Here is a 19,211-nt window from a genome sequence, read left to right as displayed (position 1 = left end):
AAAATTAACTTTTAAAATAGGGATATAAATTATACTTCATGACATCTGCAAATGATTAATAAAAATGAACATATTAAACACAAAGCAGCTAAGTACCTGCCAGCATGAAGGAGGACAGTGACAAAAGTGAACTGCTAGGAAAATTAACTAAAAGAAGTCATTAAAGAATTTTGCATAGATTATTAACCTAATGTTGAATGATTCTTTCTCTCCTCTGTTTCAAAGGGGAGAAGAAACTCAGCAGACAAGTGCAAGCTGTAGAGCTAAAAGAATAAAAAAGATAACTAAAGGCCACCTGTGCAGGTATTTGGTATTATGTCCTACACATTACTGAAAAGTAGTTATAGGTCAACTAGAGGGGTTCATTCTGCTAAAACCAGAGGCAAGGCACGTTTTCTATTTGCAAACAGCTGCAGCATCAGTAGAAAAGATTCAGTGACCTTTTAAACATTCCATGCCAATATCCTTTAGCTCCTTTATTAATAAAAGAAACAACTAGGTAGAAAAATTCTCATTTGACAAAGATAAATGGGATAATTTATGTTAAAAAATTTACAGCTTCATAAAACAGGAAAGAACTACATATATAATTCAAGCTTCACACACACTACATCCATGGGGAAGTAAAGCTATCTGGACCATAAGCCTGAGCACTGCTGTCCACCTGGAAAAAGCTCAGTAGATTCAATGAGAAAATAAGCAGTAACTCATGGAATATTTAGCCTTTCAGACTCATCTCTATAAAGTGATGCATTACATCTAAGAGAAATAAAAAGAAATGAGAAGAAACGTCTCTACAAAAGAGAGATTCAGAGGTCCTCACACAGAATCACATGTAGCTTTCTTCCCAAAGCTCTTCTGTAGCCTTGATTCCTGTGCTGATTGTTGCATGAGTTAGTCATCACTTTTCATTAGTTTGCTCACTTGATATACCACTTATATGATAAAGGGAAACTCCCTGAAAGTACTGTCTGCACCGTTTTCTTGTTTCCAAATAGTGTTTGGACGCCATAGATCAGTACTACTGCCAAATTCCACTTTATGATTTATCCAGTGTTTGATTTTCTGTATTTGCCTCTTCACTTTTATCACCAGCACTAGTAGATGCATTTCTTTTCAAGACATTTAAGATCTGTTGCTCACATAACGATAAGTAAATAAAGTACGGACTGGGCTGCAGAGGCTGGGCAGTGGGCTCCCTGGGCAGCTAAGCAACTGCCTTCCACAGAGCAGCCTTGGGTTCCAGTCACATTTACGTTATAGCAAAATTACAAATGGGAACATCACAGGCTTTGGGGATTTCTCACAAACAGCTGAAAATAATGATTAAGTTCACAAATGCAAGGGGCTGCTTTATATGCAAAAACTGCCAGCAAACTAAGCTGCTATCTAAAAGCAGGTTGGGCCCCTAGCAAAAGGTAAGAAAAACTTTTCTTATCTAAGAGTTTTATGTCAACTGAGAAATATGTTGAAGGGCAGACATTTTTACTTCTGCACTTTTGGATTTCAGAAGAGATAATTTTGATCTGTATGAATAAAGCAAGCCAATTTAGCTAGAGATCTAGAAGCAACTTGAAAACTTAGCTTTACATTTGACTCCATTAATCTCTTTCCTTACCTCCTCATGAGAACACCGTTATGCTCTATGCAGAAAAGAGTTAACATAGCAGGCCTGAGGCTGCTATCCTTAGGAAAGCCTGCTTGCAAGGGTAGCCCCTGGTGGTGTCTGGAAACTTGGATTTGGAGAGGGTACCCACAATTTCAGAACTGATAGTACTGGTTCTTTGTGCCTAAACTGTTTATACAAATGGCACAATTTATGCTGAACACCTGCTTTCCTTCCGTCTGAAATTTTGGTACAAGCTAGGCAGAGGGTGCCAGTTAAAACCTTGGGTGCAGAGCTTCTAATGAGTTTCCCTGGTAGACAACATTTCACATGTGTTATCACAACTTGCTGCTGGAAGAATTAAGTGCATCCTGTATGACTTCACTTGGGAAAGGACTCTTGGAAGCTCGGGCCTTGTTACCTCCTTGCCCCATGCACATTCCCCTTTGCTGATTTTGCTTTGGAGCTTTTTGCTGTAACAAATCATAGCTGTGAGTATGGCTACATTCTGATTCTGTGAATCCTTCTAGCAAATTATCATTTCTGGAGGGAGTCTTGGGGACCCACAGTACATATCCCCATCTATACATAACTATAGTTTTAAAACAAGATAATTTTCTAATGATTTCTAAAGTTTTCTATCTCCCAGTATAGTTGGGTGATTATTTTATTATTCCTTTTTTGATATATTCTGTTTAACCAGGTAAAATAATTAATTTCATATTCCAAAAAGAAATGTAAAACCATGAAATACAGAGGAGACTCTGGAATCGGCCTCAAGGCTCCTGAGAAAGGAAGCATATCCAATAGTCCTACAGGTCAGAGTCATAGCCAAGCTAATGCCCCCTTTCTCAGAAAGCACAAAGCAACAAGGAGAACTGGTATTCTGGGCTCAATTCTAATCAACAGGGTAAGAATCAGTTGGGAAGTGGAAGTGTCAAGAGCTGTGAAAGAAAATCACCATATTACTCAGGAGTTGGAAAAATAAGGAAAGACACATTAGGCAGAGGTGACCATGTAGTCTAGCCTTTAAAAGAGAGCAAGAAGAACAAGAAGTTCAGATTAGAAACTTCTTTGGGAATTTGATTCTTTAAAAACAACCCCCCCCCCCACCAAAACAAAAACAAAAACAGTCAGTTTCATGATATAATTGCAAACAATCCCAGAAAACAAGCGAGAATCATTTCTACATTAATGCTCCTACAGGGTGTTCTGCGATGGGCTCAAACATAAAACGGTATACAAAAATACAAGGCAAACCACATTACTAATGACAAGATGTTTAAAACTATTACCAAGAAGAACTGTAGTGCTCAAAATGAAATGAGACTCACAAAACTATTAACAGCCATGGAAATTGTGCTACCAAGTGTGAATAAAGAAGGGGTACACACCACAAGTATGATATAATATAAACAGATCAAAGCATAACTGTATTCTTCAGGGAGGCAAACACTCTTTAATCAGCATAAAAAGGGAAGAGTAGTTCAAGAATGTCTGTAACTGCTTTAAAATAAACTTAAGCCTGCAGGCCCACACAAGTCACACACTTAGATACTAAAGGTATATATCAGTTTTTCTAGAAGCATTGTGAAAAATGGAGATGCTAAGGCAGTAAAAGTCAAATATTCCAGATATCAGAAAAAGGGGGGGAGGGGGAGGACGGGAAGAAAACTTTAGAAATAGTCCAGTGAAACTGAATCCAATTCTTAGCAAAATTCTAGAATGGACTGTCACAAAGAGATCATCTGAGAAAAGAAAGAAGGAAAGAAAGAGGGAGAGTGAGAAAGAGGGAAGCATAAGGAAAAGTCAAGTTAACATAAAAGGAATATAAAAAGAAATATAAAAGGTGTTTAGTCTTCTGAAGAGGTTTTTGGGCAATCGATCAGGGTTTTACTCATAATTGTACAGTCCTTGAATTTCAAGACAGTATCTCATTGTCTAAGAAAATATCCTCTATGAATAAAATAATAAAATAGCAGCTGGAGAGTATGACTACTAGGGTACAGTGGCAGCTGTCTGAATAGTAGTATCTGCAGTTGATTAATAGATTGAATCCTAAGCCCTTGCAGGGTGGCACATTGCCATTGGTAAACATTTTTACCAATGCGATTTAGACATAAGAATGGTTTTAGAAAGAGTAAAAAGCCTAGACCAGGAAGAGCTCATAGTACAAATGTCAAAATCAAGACCCAAGTGGGCCGAAATCAGCAAAATTAAATTTAACAAGGATAAATGAATGAAAACTCCTTCATTTAGATTAAGCAAAATCAGGTTCTGAATGAGAAGAGTCCTAACTTGACAGTGGTTAAAAAAAAAAAAAAAAAAAAAAAAATCTGAGAGCAAATGAAAAGAACTGAGAATTTAACTTGACCAAAACTTGAGCCAAAAATGTGATGTGACTGTTAAAAGAAAACTAAAACAATTCTAGTCTGTATGAATATTCAAAGATATATAGTATCTAAAACATGGTGAGTAAGCATCCCCATTGTAACCAGTATTGGCCAGGGCAGACCACATCTGGAACACTGTTCGATCTGGGGATACTCATTCTAAGGGACAAAAATCAACTAGAAGGCGCCTACAGAAATGCAACCAGGAGGGTAAAATGACTCAGAAACTTAACATGATAAAATGTTAAGGCGCCACATTTGTTGAGCCTGGAAAAGAAAAAAAACTAAATGCCAATTAGCTTCAAAAAATACAGGGAACATATTGTTCTGTTGTTACATTTACCCAAATTAAGATCAATCAGGCAGAATTTAGAAGAGCATAACATTTATTTAAAAATATGGTTTGTTTTGTTTTGTTTCACTTTGTGCCCTTAGGAGGTAAGGGATTCAGGGCAGGTATTCATAGGGAAATTCCAAGGGACTCTGGCCCTGCCAGGGATGCTGAATCAGGTGACCTTTAAGACCACTTCTTACTCAAACATCCACATTTAAACCCTTCACTTAGACATGAAGTTTCCATCACAGATTACTGTCTCCAAAGGAGGAATATAAAAGTAAAATTTAGCTTGCTCTTTCAAGCTATTATATTCTTCACTAAACAAACGAAAAAACTGTCTCAGAGAAGGTGGGGCTGGGGGGCTGGCAGAGGGAGCAGGCATCATCGTCAAAGACCTGCATTCCTCAAAGTGTGCCCCCCCACCCCTGCCAATAAAAAGGCATTCTAGATGAAACTGAGAGACACTGGGACAAAAAAAAAAATGTAAACAGTGTTCTTTAGAGCAGAACTCCAGAGCTTTTCATTGTAAATCCCTAAAAGGGGCAAAATACAAGGGGCATACTCAAACTTATTTGGACCATTGTATTTTTCTAAAGGACTGGGGGTTCCACTGAACACCCTTTGAGAAATGCTGTGATGGAGCCCAATCCCTGGCAACTGTTGACATTATATTTGTTTCTGCTCAAGTTCATAGTATTGCCAAGGGGTCCATTATGTTTGATAGTAACTAGGATCAGAGAGGAACAACAACGGAAAACTGAGTCATGCTTTTCCTAATCAGTATGTATGCTAACTCTCTGACTTGGAGAGGGCAGGCTCATTCATTTTATACTCTAAATTCTCTTGGATATAAGTGGGGGGAAAATAATTCCTTATGAGGTAAAATCCAGAGACCTTAGATAAGGAAAAGCCAAAATATATAACTAGAAGTAAGCAGAATTTCTATTTATGTACAAATAAATTCAAATTATTTCAAATATTCCACATTCAGACACCTGCCAAGATAAGTGTTTATATTTTGTTATATTTAATGGAAATAAATGGACTTCTATAAGAATCAAATGCCCATTTTGAGCCACTGAGTAAAAAGGTAAAGATGCTTACAATTTATTTCAACAGTGTTTGCAAGAGGAAAAAACTTTGAAATACAAATTTATGTGCCCAAACTGAAAATGCATACACCCCAATTCATTTAAATTCACAGAAGTTGAATCATATATTGACCAAGCAAAAGATATAAAAGTTTAGATTTCTACTTTTGCCTTATAGGGTGACCCTTCCGATGTTGCTTTTGGTACATGTGATGGGCACCAATAAATAGCAGTTAAAGAGTCAATATTAGCTCTGCCTAGGTTTTAGCTATGGCTATGATCTGTTATTAGCACATTAACAGTAGATCAGGGGGAATATGTCTGACGGCCATCAGGAATTATAATGAAATATTCTGATGAAAAAGAGAGTTTATGTCTGTATATTCAGAAAAGTTGGGCTTTTTTTAAAAAACTTTAAAACCTCAAATTATCCATGTAATATCCTATTCCTTCAGAAAAAGCAAATAGCAATTTACTTGTTTTTGATATGGAAAGCCTAATTATGTTTTGTTTAGTTGTACATAGTTGGCATATTTAGCTAAATGGCAATGGTTGTATATGCCAGTTTCATATAAGCCTCTGTCTGTGGACTTAACACATCTATAGTTAAACCAAACAAAACGAACAATGTCAATGAAACTGTTTCAGTTTAGAACCATACGTAAAGTGGGGTTGCTTTCTTAGTGCAAATCTGAAATAATGTGGCTGCACATTAAATAAATTTATAAAAATAACTAAATGAAATATATGCCACATTCCTTTGGAACTTACAGTTCAAGATCTTTCTCAATAAAAATTTGTAAGGGATTTAAAAACAATTCTTGATAAAATGCATCTAGAAAAAAGTATCATAGAAAAGATTTTCTTGAGAAAGAATATTAAAGGAGGCTTAGCCTCAAGCAGATAGGCAAGAAGTACACTTATTTTTATAAAATTGAGTTATAAAATATTTGAAATACTGTCTTATCAGAGCAGGAATACATAGATCAACAGAACAAAAGTTCCAGAAACAAAGCCAAACCTACATAAGAACTTAGTGTTACAGAGGCATCACAAGTCACTGGGAAATTATAAATGGATTTTTAAAAACATAAACCATGGTATCACCGGGAAAGAAAATCTCGAAATACTGGATTTGGAGACAGAAAAATACTTAATACAGAAATAAGAGAAACTAAAAAAGAAAATCCACAGATCTGAGAACATATGAATTAATCTAAATGAGAGTCAAAAAGCACCACAGATTAACAAAATTGAAAGCAAATAGTAAGAAAATAATACATTTATAACATGAGAAATGGTTAATATCCTTATTATATAAAGGGCTCTTAAAATCAATATGGATGAAACTGAATGGTTAAAAGACAATTTACAACAGAAAAGGAAAAAAAAATTGTGGAAAAAAATCCAACCTCCCCAATAATCAAATACAGACACATTAAAAGAGATCTCTTTTCACTTACAGAATTGTTAACTGTTAAAAAATTAAAACACAAGGTGCCATGAAATTTCTGAGAGGAATGTAAAATTGGTACAAACTTTAAAAATCCTTTTTTAAACACAAACATATCCTTTTAATTAACAATTCCACTTCAAAAAAATTTTATCTCAAGGATACAAGCATACTTATTCAAATTATTTAAAAATATTACATTATTGTTACGTAGGAAAAATTGGAAATAGCTCAAGTGTCCACTAATAGATATTTTATTAAACAGATGATAAATCATGGCACATGTTTAAAAATGATAGTAGGCAGAAATAAACAATTTTGTTATGGAGAAAACTTAATGATAGGAGAAAATATTTACCACATACAGAAGTGAAAAAATATGCTGTAAATATTACCATTCCAAATGTGTAAAATTAAAAAAAAATGTACATTAAGAATTCTGGAGATGGAAACTAAAATATAATCAATGGTTATCTCTGGATAGTGCTTTTCTACATTTTCCCAATTTTTACAACATATGCAACTTTAACAAAAAAGTTATAAAACTATCCACTATTAAAGTTCATGAAAACATATTATGCCTATAGTTATCCTTTGACAATGAATTTCAATCCAGGAATTTAGCCTAAGGACATATCAAAGGTGCAAAAAACTTTATGTAAAATAATATTTATCACAATGTGATTTATAATACAAATCAAAAAGAAACCTGGCAATTATAGAGGAACATCTAAATACAAGTAGGTCCCATATAATGGACTGTTAGTGAGTCATAAAAGTTATGCTACTGAACAATATTAATGTCAGGGAAAAAATTTAAGGTTGATAAACAACAGAATATGAAAGTATAAGAAATTTTATATACAATGTGATACTAGTTTCATAACAATAAATGCATAATAAATATTTACATAGAAAGGTAGAAAGGAACCAACCAAAAAAAATGTTAATTGTGGTCATCTGGCAGTTAGATTACTCTGCTCCATTTTACAATATTTTTCAATGAAAATCTATTGTATTTATAATTATAAACATTAGCTTCAAAAGTTGCTTAAAGTTTTAAGTTTACATACTTGGTTGCTCCATCATCATATGTTGCCATTAAGACTACTGAACCATCGTGTATGGACTTCAGAAACTCAATAAACGGTGCCACATCTGAAGAAAACAGAAGGGTTAAGGGTTGTTTTTTTAATGAGTACAATCACAATAATGTCTAAAAAATAACATTATAAACTATGAAGTACTTAAAAATCCGTACTTTCTAATTTAGAAAAATGTAGAATAACAAAAAATGGAGACAAATCTTACAGTGTAAAGAGATTGTCAAGTTTGTCCCTTAATACGATGCTACCATCAACTTCCAATTTCTCAACCCCAATTCATCCTGTGTGTTATGTACAGACATTTGAGAGGCTAAATAAAAAAAAGCCATAGCAAAGCAGCATGTCAAAAGTCTGCCTTGGGATTTTAAAGTAAGAAACTCAAGGAATCCTTCAGACATGAATAATTAGGACTATGGAAAGCCTTATTCTGGGGTCTGTGGGTAAGTCCTGGTGCAGGACTCATTGAGCATGTTTAAAATTATTATAAAGAGGATACACAGCTTTCTCATCCAATTCTCAAAAGGATCTGTAACTTTAAAAAATTATATAAATATGTATGCATACCTGCACACACACATATACCCACTGATTTAAGGAATCTTCTCGGCATATCCACTTCCTATGAGCAAGGGGAAGGGACCTAGGATAGGTTATCACCAAAAGCCAAAGGGAACTAATTATGGCAGAAATTCACCTAGTGTATCAAGATCCACAGAACTTCAAAATAAACCACTTCAGTTCCTAGGAACTGGTGATGCCAATTGAGGGTAGAGAGAGATGGGTCAGTTACTAAAAATCATTTTACATCTGGAGCGCCTTACAATGTCAGGTGTCCTTATAGCCCCCAAATCTAACATTACTTGGAAACTAGGTTAATTCAAATTTACTCAGTTTCTTCCCACAGCAAAACACCCAAAGATTTTCTCTAATTGATTCTATTTTATAACAGCAGCATTTTCAAATCAGAAAAGAGGTAACAAAGCAGCTAACAAATAAATCATTTCCATTTAAATGAAAGGTGGCCGTAAACTGCAACTACTACTCAACTGGCAGTGTTTTCAAACTACGGATTTAGTCTGCTCGTGATGGGAGAGTGAAATAGCAAAGCCTCCAGTCATAATACTGATTCCAACAAGAGGTTTATAAGAATGTTTCTATGTAATACATTTTGGTAGGACTGATTATGTCTTTAACTTCTGAAATGGATGGTAGTATTTTAGTATACACAGCTTTGACAGCTGTGAAAGGTTTTCCTAATCTCAGAAGAAATAAATAATACATGGCACCTTATTACAAGCTGAAGAAAACGTTAGAATAACAACTGTCTGAATACTCTCAACATAAATCTCAGGCAGCCTAAAAGCTACTGGCTTCCAGGGAATATATAAAGATACAGAGCAGTGCAGGGGTAATCCTCACCCTGGCAAAGTTCTCAAACTAACGACTTAGAGAAGAATCAACAGATAAGACAGTGTTGACTTTTCCTCTCAGTTAAGAAAGAAACCCCTTTCCTTCAGGCACTATTCTTCTTTGATACCAGTTCTTTGCCTCTGCATGCTGGTGATTTCTTCCCACTCCTTGAGGGACTTCATATTATGGAAAGGGAAAATATTTGTGGACTGCCCTAAGTTCAAAGAACCAGAAAGAAAATTCTATTCCTTCTCTCAAATATGCATCTACTTTAGTTGGCCATATACTAGATGGTAGAACTGGGATGAAGCTTTTCTAAAATATTTTTCCTACAGTCTTGTGTGTCTAATGCTCCTAGTTATGACATTTTTGAGAATGAAAAACCATATGTAAATATATCAATTCAACCAATGAAAGATGCTTACATTAGTTATTGTGGAGTTTAAATTAGTTGTCCTTTTTAAAATTTCAGACAGAGCCCAGAAAGCCCAAAGCTCCTTGCTTATACAAAGTTAGCTACCTAGCTTTGCCAATCTTAGAACTAGTCTGCAAAAAATGGGATTCAAATTTTATTTTAAACCTTAACTCTAAGACTATTTTACTCTATTACACATCACAAACAATTTTTAACAAAAACAAAGTATATACAATAGGACTGATCACTTAAAAATATTTAGTGAAAAGGAAGCGAAATAAAATAGACTAACACAGTGTTATTCATTCATTAATGGGCTACATTACTTTGAGGTGATTAAGACGACAGGGCTAATGATGGAACACAGTCTTTTAAAATTACATGGTATTCACACTCACCTCCTCCCCACATGTCAAAATATTTAGTGTCTAATACTTCTCCTGTTTTTCCTGAAAAAAAATTAAATCCATATCAAATTATGCAAAGAATTATACTATGTACTGTATCAAACAAATGATGTTATAGCATGATTGATGAGAATTATTAATAGAAAATAAATTATTCAGAAAGAGTTAAGATTGGAATCATATGCTCTGAAATATATTTTAAAGGGTAATTTTTGATGCCCCTTTAGGACTTTCTTACTAACCTTTTAAGCCAAAGAGTGGTAAACAGAAATTCACTACTAACTGCAAACCACTTCAATTAAAAGTGTTCTTTTTCCCATCTCTATGTGTTATCATCTTCTGTTATTTAAGAATAACCTAAAATTACATAAATCTTTTACTAAAAGGAAGCAGCTCCATGAATCAGATGTTCTTTTCTATCAAGGCCATCTTTTGATAAATTTTATATTACTTCTCTTTTAAAATAAATTTTTGCTATCTATCAAATATAAAAATAGAAATTTAACTAGGAAAATGAGGAATTTAGAAATGTGAAAATTTGCCTCATTCTGAAAAAAAAAGTAAAAAATATTTTCCTGTACTATGAACCAGATAAAGTGGCTGGTGATTTCCAACCACCCAATACAGCTGACAGGGTTACTGCATCAGAATGGGGAGGACCAGCATACAGTCAGGCCTTACTTCATGGGCTCAGATTCTCAGGTTTGATTTTGTTAGAACACTCAAGATAGTCACAAGTCAATGAATTGATATACACTAATGAACCTATCAGAAGAATGCAGACAGGATTTAAAAATTGCAATAAATTTTAACTCTCAGTATCCCCCCTTACTCCATCTGATACTCCACTACCCTTTGCCATCTTACACACTCTCATTCATGTCAAACTATCTTCATATTATGTTAGGATTCCAAAATTTGCAACAAGAAATCAATTTAATTTTAATTAGTTGTTTCCTAACTATCTCCTAGAAAGCTCTCCACATAATTCACAGCAAGCTGGGATGCTTCTGAGAAAGAACAGTATAAATATACTGACGCTGAGTCTCCAACCACAGTTTTTAGGGGACCTTAGTGTCAAAAGTGCCACTATCTAACCTGATCCCTTGATATCAGGGTGCATTTTACTTTCGAGAACATAAACACCCAGTGACTGTAGCCATCATATAAAACAATTATTCTTACCATTTGCCAAGGCAACGTTGATCCCTCTTCCAACATTATTCTTAACACCACTCATTAAACTGAAGGGGAAAAAGTCAAGACAAATTTAGAACTAATTTTTTCTCATGAACATATTAAATAAAAAAAAAAATTAAAAATGGGTATATTATGCACACATTCAATCCTTTTAGTACTGCAGAGGGTATTAAAAGGTCTCTACGAAGTCAGAGCAGACAGACTAATATTGAATAATTCTGAAACACTGTCCTTAAGATTTCACAAATGCAAATACATATTAAAACCTATTAGGGTCTCGCTGCTCTGCATCAGCTATGAAATACTATCTCAGAAAATTCTCAAGACACAAGCAGATATTATGCACCAGTCTCAAGAGATCAAACAATTGATATAATCTCTTTTCCACATTATACAATAAAAACGTGACATAAACAGAAGTAAGATGTCACCTAAATCCATTATATTCTGAAAGCAAACAAATTGGGGAGCACACTTTCATGAATACTTCACATAATTGTAAACATTCTCTTAGTGATTATCAATATAAAGTTTCTCTAAACTCAAAAGTAGAAATACTTTACTCAAATAATTACTGCATTTAACCTTAATCACTAGTACTGTCACAACTGAGGTAAACAGACACAGGCAACTCACAGACCACAAACGCACAAACATGTATCCACGTAAACCTACATATCCATGTATATAAGTTTACCACAAATTTTCTGATATTAAAGGTTGTGTAGCACCCAATTTCAAAAATAAGAAAATCCATAATTTATCATAAATCCAGCATAGCCAATTGATTCTCACACAATGTGATGTGTTGTTTTTCCTGAATTTTCATATTTATTGCCAAATCTAGAATTTCAATTAAAGAATTAATGTAGTTCCAACAAAAATGTTGGCTGATATTTTCATTTACATTAAGAATAAGACAAAGGAAAACCTGGAACAATGAAGATGTCAGAACTTCATTTTTTTGCCAATAATGTGAGTGATATCTTTGCTGAATCAGATAATAGTTTCAAAATACCAGAAGAATATTTCTTAATATTTTATGCTATTCACAATGTAATAGCTACAGAAACAACATATTTTCATATTTAATCTGAATTATTAACGTTTCTCCCTTACTTACTCAAGTCAAGACCTTTAATCATCAAATGTTTTCATTCAGGAGCTGGGCAGTAGATATCAAGAATAACCAAGAAAAAAAAAAATATATATATATATATACATACAAATAGCTACACTCAAAAACACTTATAAATAATAAAGGAAAAAAAAAGAAGAAAAACAACACATACCCATTAAATCATCAGTAATTTAACTAAATGTAAATGGTCTAAATATACTAATTAAGACTGAAATTAGCATAATGGATTAAAAAATATGACCCAACTACTTGTTGTCTAAAAGAAACTCACTTCACAAATAATGATATAGGTCAATGCAGAGTAAAAGGCTAGAAAGAAATATACCATGAAAACATTACACAAAAGAAAGCAGGATTACAATTCTATAATAAAAAGACAAATAATCCAATTAAAAAATGGGCCAAGGATCCGAATAGATGTTTCTCCAAAGAAGATAGACAAATAGCCAATCAACACATGAAAAGATGCTCGACATCATTAGTCATTAGGGAAATGCAAATAAATATGACAAGGAGATACAGTTTCACACCCACTGACACAAATAACAAAAGTGTGAAACACATGAAAGACAAATTGATAGAACTGACAGGAGAGAGAGACAAATCCATACCTGCTCCCAACAACTGGTAGAACAAGAAGACAGAAAATTAGCAAGAATATAGAAGACTTCAACAATAACATCAACCAACATGGTCTAATTGGCATTTAAAGAACATTCCACCCAACAACAGAATACACATTCTATTCAACTGCCCATGAACCATGTACTAAGATAGACAATATCCTCAGCCATAAAACAAACCTCAACAAATTTGAAGCATTGAAATTATAAAGAGTATATTCTTCAATTACAATGAAATCAAACTAGAAATCAACTACAGAAATATAACAGGAAAATCTCAAATACTTGGAAATTAAGTAACACATTTCTAAATAATCCTTGGGTCAAACTGGAAGTCTCAAGAGAAATAAAAAATACATTGAACTTAATGAGAAGGAAATTAAAATACATCAAAATTTGTGGAACATAGACAAAAGAGTGCTCAGAGAGAAATTCCTATTGCCAAGTGCTTACATTTGAAAAGAAGAAAAATCTCAAATGAATACTCTAAGCTCCCATCTTGAGAAATTAGAAAGAGAGGAACAAAATAAAACTAAAGCAAGCAAAAAGAGGGAAGTAAAAGATAAGAGAAGTCAACAAAATTGAAAAAATCGATAAAATTGACAAACCTCTTTGGAAAGATTAACAAAAAGACAGTGAAGATGCAACCACTAACATCACAAATGAAATGGGATATCACTACATGCCCAGTTACTACGAATAACCCTACACATATAAATTTGATAACTTAGATGAAATGGAGCAATTTCTCAGTAAGTATAAACTACCAATAATGCATCCATTCTGAAGCAGCTAATTTAAATAGCCCTATAACAATTAAGGAAATTGATTTGTAATTTATGAACTCCAACAAAAGAAACCTGCAAGCCCAGATTATTGCACTGGAGAAATCTACCATACATTTTAAAAAGAATTAATACCAATTCTACTACCAAATCTCTTCCAGAAAATAGAAGAGAACGAAACACTTCCCGCTCACTTCATAAAGCCAGTTTTACCAATACCAAAACCAGAATAAAAAAAAAACAACCTATATATCAATATCCTTTATTAAGATACATGCAAAATAACCTTTAAATGTTGATGAATAAAATTCAGCATTATGTAAAAAACAAATCATAGACCATGACAAGTGGGGTCTAGTCTAAGAATACATGATTGTGTCAATATTTGTAAAATCAGTTGTGCTGGTTTGAATGTATTATGTCCCCCAGAAAAAGCCATATTCTTTGATGCAATCTTGTGGGGCAGACATATTAGTGGGATTAAGTTGGAACATTTGGGTTAGGTTGTTTGCATGGAAATGCACCCCACCCAACTGTAGGTGATAACTCTGATGAGATATTCCCATGGAGGCATGGAACTCAGTGCAGCTGTGAGTGACATTTTGAAGAGGAGCTACAGCCAAGAGGGACACTTTGAAGAAAGCACAGGAGCTGCAGATGAGAGACAATTTGAAGACGGCCATTGAAAGCAGACTCTTGCCCCAGAGAAGCTGAGAGAGGACAAATATCCCAAGTGCAACTAAGAGTGACACTCTTTAGGAACTGCAGCCTAGAGAGGAACATCCTGGGAGAAAGCCATTTTGAAACCAGAACTTTGGAGCAGACACCATCTGCGTGCCTTCCCAGCTAACAGAGGTTTTCCAGACACCATTGGCCATCCTCCAGTGAAGGTACCCAATTGCTGATGTGTTGTTACCTTGGACACTTTATGGCCTTAAGGCTATAACTGTGTAACCAAATAAACCCCCTTTTATAAAAGCCAATCCATTTCTGGTGTTTTGCATTCCAGCAGCATCAGCAAACTAGAACAGATTTTGGTGCCAGAGAAGTGGGGTGCTGCTGTGTTTGCAAATACCATACATGCTGGGATGGCTTTTTAAATGGATAAAGGGAAGACTCTGGAAGAATTGTGAGGAGCTTGATAGAAAAGGCCTAAACTGCTTTGAAAAGACTGTCTGTGAAAATACGGACTCTAAAGATACTTCTGATGAGGCCTTGAGCAGACATGATGAATGTGTCATTGTCAACTGGAAGGAAGGTGATCCTTGTTTTAAAGTGGCAGCAAATTTGGCAAAATTGAGCACTGGTGTTGGATGGAAGGCAGAATTTGAAAGTGACAACCTGGAATATTTAGCTGATGAGATCTCCATGCAAAATATAGAAGTAGTAGCCTGGCTTCTCCTTGCAGCTTATAGTAAAATGTGAGTGGAGACAGATAAACTTAGAACTGAACTCTTGGGTTCAAAGAAACCAGAAGCTAATGGTTTGGAAAATTTCAGGCTTCCAGAGCATGGAATCCCAGAAGCTACAGCCCAACATGAGCATGTTACCAAACATGGAACCCAGCCATCATTTTAGTACAAGCCAAGATTGGAAAAGGAGTTAAGCAGAAAGGCTTTGTGGAAAGTCCTATTGTCTGATGGCTTTGCCCCGTGTGCTTCATGCGAAGCCAACAGAATTTTTACGAGATCTTTATAGACAGAGATGCTGCCGGTCTGGACTGGAGGAGACAGACAAGGGACAAATTGAAGGAAAAATTTCTTCAAAGACAGAGCCATGGAGGTTGACGTCTGGAGTCAAGAGGTCTTGGGCTGGGAGAGTGGAGCAGCCCACACACATGGAAAAGGTGAGTTTGCCCTGGAGGTTGAGGTCAGGCTTTCTGCCTCTATACTCAGGAAATGTTTTGCCACCCCAAGCCCCAAAGAGGCTGGAGCACATTCCCAGGGAATTGGGGAGAGCCTGGCTGCCACCACACTGTTCTGAAGGGGTTGAGCGTGTGCCCCGGAGATGGAAGGGAATCCAGGTGCTGCCCCGATGTCTTGAGGAGGGTGGAGCCGAGAAAGTGGTCTTCCCAATGTGTGGATATGTTGGAGAACTCAGCCCAGCGTTTGCAGAGGAAAGGGCTGCCGCAAAGGCCCTTAGGAAGGGTTAGACTCCCAGTCGCTCAAGCCCCAAGGATGCAACATTGTTCTGTTAATGACTCTCAGACTTTGAAATCTAATGGAGTTTGCCCTGCAAATTTTAGGAACTGGTTTGGTTCCTTAAACCCTGCTTTCCTTACTGTTTCTCCTTATGGCAATGGGAATGTTTATCCTATGAATGTCCCTCCTTTGTATACTGGAACCACATAACTTGTTCTAAGTTCACAGATCCACAGCTAAAGGAGAATTTTGCTTTAGAAGAGACCATGCCTATAACTGATTTTGATGGGATCTTGTACTTAACTATTGTTACTGAAATGATTTAAGTTTTTGTGATATTGTGATGGGATGAATATATTTTGTATTTGGAGAGAATATGTTTTTTCTGGGGTTCAGGGGGTGGAATGTGCTGGCTTGAATGTATTATGTTCCCCAGAAAAAGCCATATTCTTTGATGCAATCTTGTGGGGCAGACATATTAGTGGGGATTAAGTTGGAACATTTGGATTAGGTTGTTTGCATGGAAATGCACCCCACCTGACTGTAGGTGATAACTCATGAGATATTCCTATGGAGGCATGGCCCCACGCATTCAGGGTGGGCCTTGATCAGTGGAGCCATATAAATGGGCTGACAAACAGAAGGAACTCAGTGCAGCTGTGAGTGACATTTTGAAGAGGAGCTACAGCCAAGAGGGACACTTTGAAGAAAGCACAGGAGCTGCAGATGAGAGACAGTTTGAAGACAGCCATTGAAAGCAGACTGTTGCTCCAGAGAAGCTGAGAGAGGATAAATATTCCAAGTGCAACTAAAAGTGACATTTTTTAGAGGAGCTGCAGATGAGAGACAGTTTGAAGACAGCCACTGAAAGCAGACTCTTGCTCCGGAGAAGCTAAGAGAGGACAAATACCCCAAGTGCAACAAAGAGTGACATTTTTTAGGAACTGCAGCCTAGAGAGGAACGTCCTGGGAGAAAGCCATTTTGAAATCAGCCACATGCCTTCCCAGTTAATAGGGGTTTTCCAGACACCACTGGCCATCCTCCCGTGAAGGTACCTAATTGCTGATGTGTTGTTACCTTGGACACTTTATGATCTTAAGACTGTAACTGTGTAACCAAATAAACCCCTTTTATAAAAGCCAATCCATTTCTGGTGTTTTGCATTCCGGCAGCATTAGCAAACTAGAACATCAGTGAATGTAATCCAGCATATCAGCAGACTCAAGAAAAAAAACACACGATTATATCAACTGATGCAGAAAAAAACACAGGAGAAAAATTCAACACCCATTCATGATAAAAGTCTTAGAAATCCAGGAATAGAAGGAACTTTCTCAACTTGTTAAAGAATATCAACAAAAAAACTACAGCTAACATTATACTTAATGATGAAAGACTGAATGCATTCTCCCTAAGTTCAGGAATAAGGCAAGGATATCTGTTTTCCCACTACTATTCAACATGGCACTACAAGTCCTAGCCAGTACAATAAGGTGAGAAAAGGAAACAAAAGGCATCAAGATTGGAATGGAAGAAATAAAACTGTCCTTATTTGCAGATGACATGTTTGTCCATGCAGGTAAGCCCAAGGAATCTACAAAAACTTCCTAGTAACTAATAAGTGAGTTCAGCAAGGTTGTAGGATACAAGATCAACATGCAAAAATCAGTTGTATGTCTATATACTAGCAATGAACTTGTAGAAACTAAAAATTTAAAATACAACACCATATGTGATCACTGAAAAACAAAAAAAAACAGCAGTGGTGGAATATTTATGTATAAATCTAATAAAGCATATACAGAGTGTGTATGCTGAAAATTAGAAAATGCTGATGAAAGTTATCAAAGAAGATATAAACAAATGGAGAGGCATACCATGTTCATGGATTGAAAGACTGAACATAGTAAAGATGTCAATTCTTCCCAAATTGATGTATAGGTTTAACACAATTCCTATCAAAATCCCAGCAAGATTTTTTTTGCAGATACAGGCAAGATTATTCTAAAATGTGGAAAGACAAAGGAACAGGAGTAGTTAAAAGAACTTTGGAAAATAAAGTGGGAGAAATAATTCTATCCCATTTTAAGACTTCTTATCTAGTTACTGTAAGTAAGACTGTGAGGTATTAGTGAAGGAACAGACACATAGATCAATGGAACAAGATGGAGAACCCAGAAATAGACCCGCATAAATATGGTCAGCTAAATTTTGACAAAGGTGCAAAAGCGACAAATGATGCCAGAGTAACTGTATATCCATAGGCCAAAAATCTCATATGCTATACAAAGATTAACTCCAAATGAATCACAGATTCAAATGTAAAATGCTAAACTATAAAACTCTTAGAAGATAATATGGAAGAAAATCTGTGGAACCTAGGGCTTGGTGAAGTTCTTAGACATGACACCATAAACATGACCCATGAAGGAAAAAAAAAAATCAGTAGTTCGAACTCATTTAAAAAAAAAGAAAGAAAAACAAAAAGAAAAAGACATCCTGTTATAAGGATGAAAAGGCAGGCTATAAACTGTGAGAAAACATTCGCAAACCACATATCTGACAATAAGATTCATACCTAGAATATATTTAAAACCCTCAAGCAAACAATCCATTAGAAGATGGGCAAAAGACACAAATGGACATTTCACTGAAAAGGACATATGAATGGCAAAAACTACATCAAAAGATGTTCAACATAACCAGCCATTAGGGAAATAAAGATTAATTGAGAGATCAGAACATGCCTATTAGAATGGCTAAAATAAAAAATGGTGATAATATCAAAAGCTGACAAGTATACAGAGAAACTAGATCATTCATACATTGCTGGTAGGAATATAAAACGATATACTCTGGAAAATATTTGGCAGTTTCTTACCATTTGTGCTAGTTTGGATCCATTATGTACCCTAGAAAAGACTATGTTCTTTTAATCCAGTCTTTTGAGTGCAGACCTATTCTTGGGTGGGACCTTTTGATTAGGTTGTTTCCATGGAGATGTGACCCTGCCCATTCAAGGTGGGTCTTAATCCTTTACTGGAGTCTTTTTAAGAGAGACAGAAATGACCCCCAGCAGAAGCAAGCTAGGACCCACAGGAG

At 35.5% G+C, this 19,211-nt stretch overlaps 1 protein-coding gene across 1 annotated transcript in view; it reads right to left on the bottom strand.

The window, feature by feature from the left end:
* The window catches only part of FAM3C (FAM3 metabolism regulating signaling molecule C), a 59,390-nt gene that overhangs the window by 2,970 nt on the left and 37,209 nt on the right, over positions 1-19,211 (bottom strand). Inside the window, exons 6-8 of the mRNA XM_037836285.1 lie at positions 11,404-11,462; positions 10,210-10,260; positions 7,954-8,038 (exon numbers count right to left, since the gene is read on the bottom strand). Coding sequence (XP_037692213.1) covers positions 7,954-8,038; positions 10,210-10,260; positions 11,404-11,462 — 195 coding nt within the window. The remainder of the gene's footprint in view (positions 1-7,953; positions 8,039-10,209; positions 10,261-11,403; positions 11,463-19,211) is intronic.

This window comes from Choloepus didactylus, chromosome 5, assembly GCF_015220235.1.
Source record: "Choloepus didactylus isolate mChoDid1 chromosome 5, mChoDid1.pri, whole genome shotgun sequence".
NCBI classification, from domain to species: Eukaryota; Metazoa; Chordata; class Mammalia; order Pilosa; family Megalonychidae; genus Choloepus; species Choloepus didactylus.
Note: the sequence above shows the minus strand (reverse complement) of the source record. Positions and strands in the feature narration are given on the sequence as shown.